The sequence below is a fragment of the Cajanus cajan genome, chromosome 7 (genome assembly GCF_000230855.2).
Source record: "Cajanus cajan strain Asha chromosome 7, NIPB_CcT2T_4, whole genome shotgun sequence".
In the NCBI taxonomy this organism is placed as follows: Eukaryota; Viridiplantae; Streptophyta; class Magnoliopsida; order Fabales; family Fabaceae; genus Cajanus; species Cajanus cajan.
The window spans coordinates 48691625-48694057 of record NC_138523.1 but is presented as its reverse complement, the minus strand read 5'-3'; the positions used below and the strand labels follow the sequence as shown (position 1 = coordinate 48694057).

The window sequence follows — 2433 nt, the reverse complement described above, 5'->3', positions numbered from 1 at the left end:
TTTAGATCACAAATATGTCTTCTATTATTGTCTTTTGTTTCTTTTTCATTCACTTTTTATCTTCTAACAATCTTATCTGTCATTAATGCATTTTTTGCACTAATTAAATAGTGTGTTTAGGGTTGGTAGTTAACCACTAGTGCAAAAAGACGCTTTTACGTCACCTAAATCACGTCGGAACAAGGAACCACCGACATTATAAAAACGCGGTGGCAGAATGGTAAATAACGGGAACTAATTTACGTCGGACAAAGGGGGGTCCGACGTAAATTAGCTCATTAACGTCGGCTCTCTCACTATCCGACGTAAATTTACGTCGGACTCCCCCTGGTCCGACGTAAATTTACGTCGCACCCCACATACCCGACGTGAATATGGCCTTATATTCATGCAAGTTTCATTTTTCATTCCCGCGCTCCCTGTTTACGGAAACTAATAATCCATTTTCTCTCATTCTCTAAGTCTCCCAGTGAGTTTGTGTGTACATTGGACGTTTATAATTCTTTAAGTGTCTGCACATTACACGTTTGAGGTTAGTTTCTTGTCTACGCAAATTTTTTGTTTACTTTCTTCTGTTTGTTCATCTGGAACGGGTGCAAAACGGCCCGTTCTACAAGCAGTACAGGCCGTTCTGCTAAAATCTTTTGTGTTGTAAATTGTTGATCTGGAACGGGCCGTTCTGGTTTCAGTACGGGTCATTCCAGATGCATTATTTGTCTATTCAGTTAATTCATTGTTTTAGTAATGAGACTTTAATTTTTTCAGGATTATGGAGGATTCTGGGTCTGGCAGTGGAAGGAGGGAAGGTAGATCTGTCACCCGATTGTCTGGGTTGACAGCTGGGCGCATTGCCAAGGAGAGGACACCAGTTGAGGTGGATCCTCGTTCTGGCAAGGCATCAGGCCCAAATGCTGCCAAGTTTAAGAGCTATTTGGGAGTCATAGCTCGACGACATGTTTCTATTATCATTCCATCATGGGATGACGTTCAGGAGGTTGACAAGAACCTCATGTGGCAGGATATTCAGGTATATACTTTCACATCTCTTGAATATTATATAATATAAATACATTATTTATTAATTGTTGTTATTTTCATAGCAAAATTTTGACATTCCCAACACTGAGGTCATGAGGAGGAAGATGTTATCTGCCCTGGCCACCAGGTGGAGAGACTTCAAGACTTTCTTGACACGGGAGTATGTATTTGGAGAGCGACAAAATGAGACTCCCTGTCTAAAGTACCAGATCACTGATGAGGAGTGGATGCAATTTCGTGCCACTCGATTGGACCCTTCGTGGCAGGTTAGTTATTGATAACTCTTACATTGACACAAATACTTAAGGTATATTTTAATTATCTCATTTTCTTTTTTGTATTATTGCAGGCTAAAAGAATAGCTGCCCAAGAACGACAGGCCAAGAATGATGCACCCCATCTATTGTCAAGAGGGGGATATGAAAGAAAAAAAAAGGAAATGAAGAAGGCTAAGGCAGAGGCAGCAGGGGTTGAGTCTGCTAGCTGACCGTGTGGAGTCACCTCCCCGCCATGAGATGTGGATAGCAGCCCGGACAAAATCAGATGGGCAAATGACTTCTGAGTCTGCAAGGGTCGTTGCGGATAAAATAGTAAGTAAAAATATACAAACTAAGACTCTTCATTTCAACTCATTTAATTCATAAGTGTAGTTTAGGGTATACTTATTGTTAATATGTTGTAGGAGGGTTTAGTTGAGCAGAGCACCCAGGGCTCATTTGTTTCCGATGGTCGGAATGATATCCTCACAAAGGCCATAGGAAGGCCAGAGCACGGAGGTCGTGTGCGTGGTGTTGGTGGTTCTTGGAGCCACCGAGATTTCTTTGGTGCCCGATCATCAAGGAGCACTGTTGACTCTTGCAGTCAAGAGGTTATGCAGAGAATGGAGCAGAGATTGGAGAGTCAGTTTGAAGAGAGATTGAAGAATATTCAAAAAGAGTTTGAACAAAAATTTGAACTTTTGACTCGTTCTCAGCAACAGACTGCAGTTTCTCATGATGGTGTTCGAGTCAGCACTAAAGGGAGTTGTGCTGCTCCAAATCCCTCACCGGATCAGACTCACACTGATGTACCAAACCAGTGTGAGTTATATGTTGAGGATGACCCCCCACGGTTAGTGGCTATTGGCCGAGTATTTGAGGGTGGCTCAACCATCCATGGTGTCCCTCTACAGCCAGACTGGACACGGGTTGTGGTTGACCAAGTTCAAGATGTTGCTGCTCCAGTGCCTTTGTCCAATACAGAGGTTCAACTAGTGGGGCAGGCAACCGGCACATTCTTAGCTTGGCCAAAATGTTTGGTCATGCCGCTTTCAGCACGAGCAAAGGTAATTATATTATTGCTCTTTTATATTCTTATAATTCTATTATTGTTTAACTAATTTTGATTATTTCTTTA

At 42.1% G+C, this 2433-nt stretch overlaps 1 protein-coding gene across 1 annotated transcript; it reads left to right on the top strand.

Annotated features, from left to right (window-relative positions):
* The first annotated feature begins 241 nt into the window (after positions 1-241).
* LOC145949461 (uncharacterized) lies at positions 242-1838 on the top strand. The gene is made up of 2 exons (XM_083059393.1): positions 242-1304; positions 1388-1838. Exons 1-2 carry the CDS (start codon positions 1131-1133, stop codon positions 1523-1525), a joined length of 312 nt encoding a protein of 103 aa, XP_082915519.1. The 5' UTR covers positions 242-1130; the 3' UTR covers positions 1526-1838.
* The last annotated feature ends 595 nt before the right edge of the window (positions 1839-2433 follow it).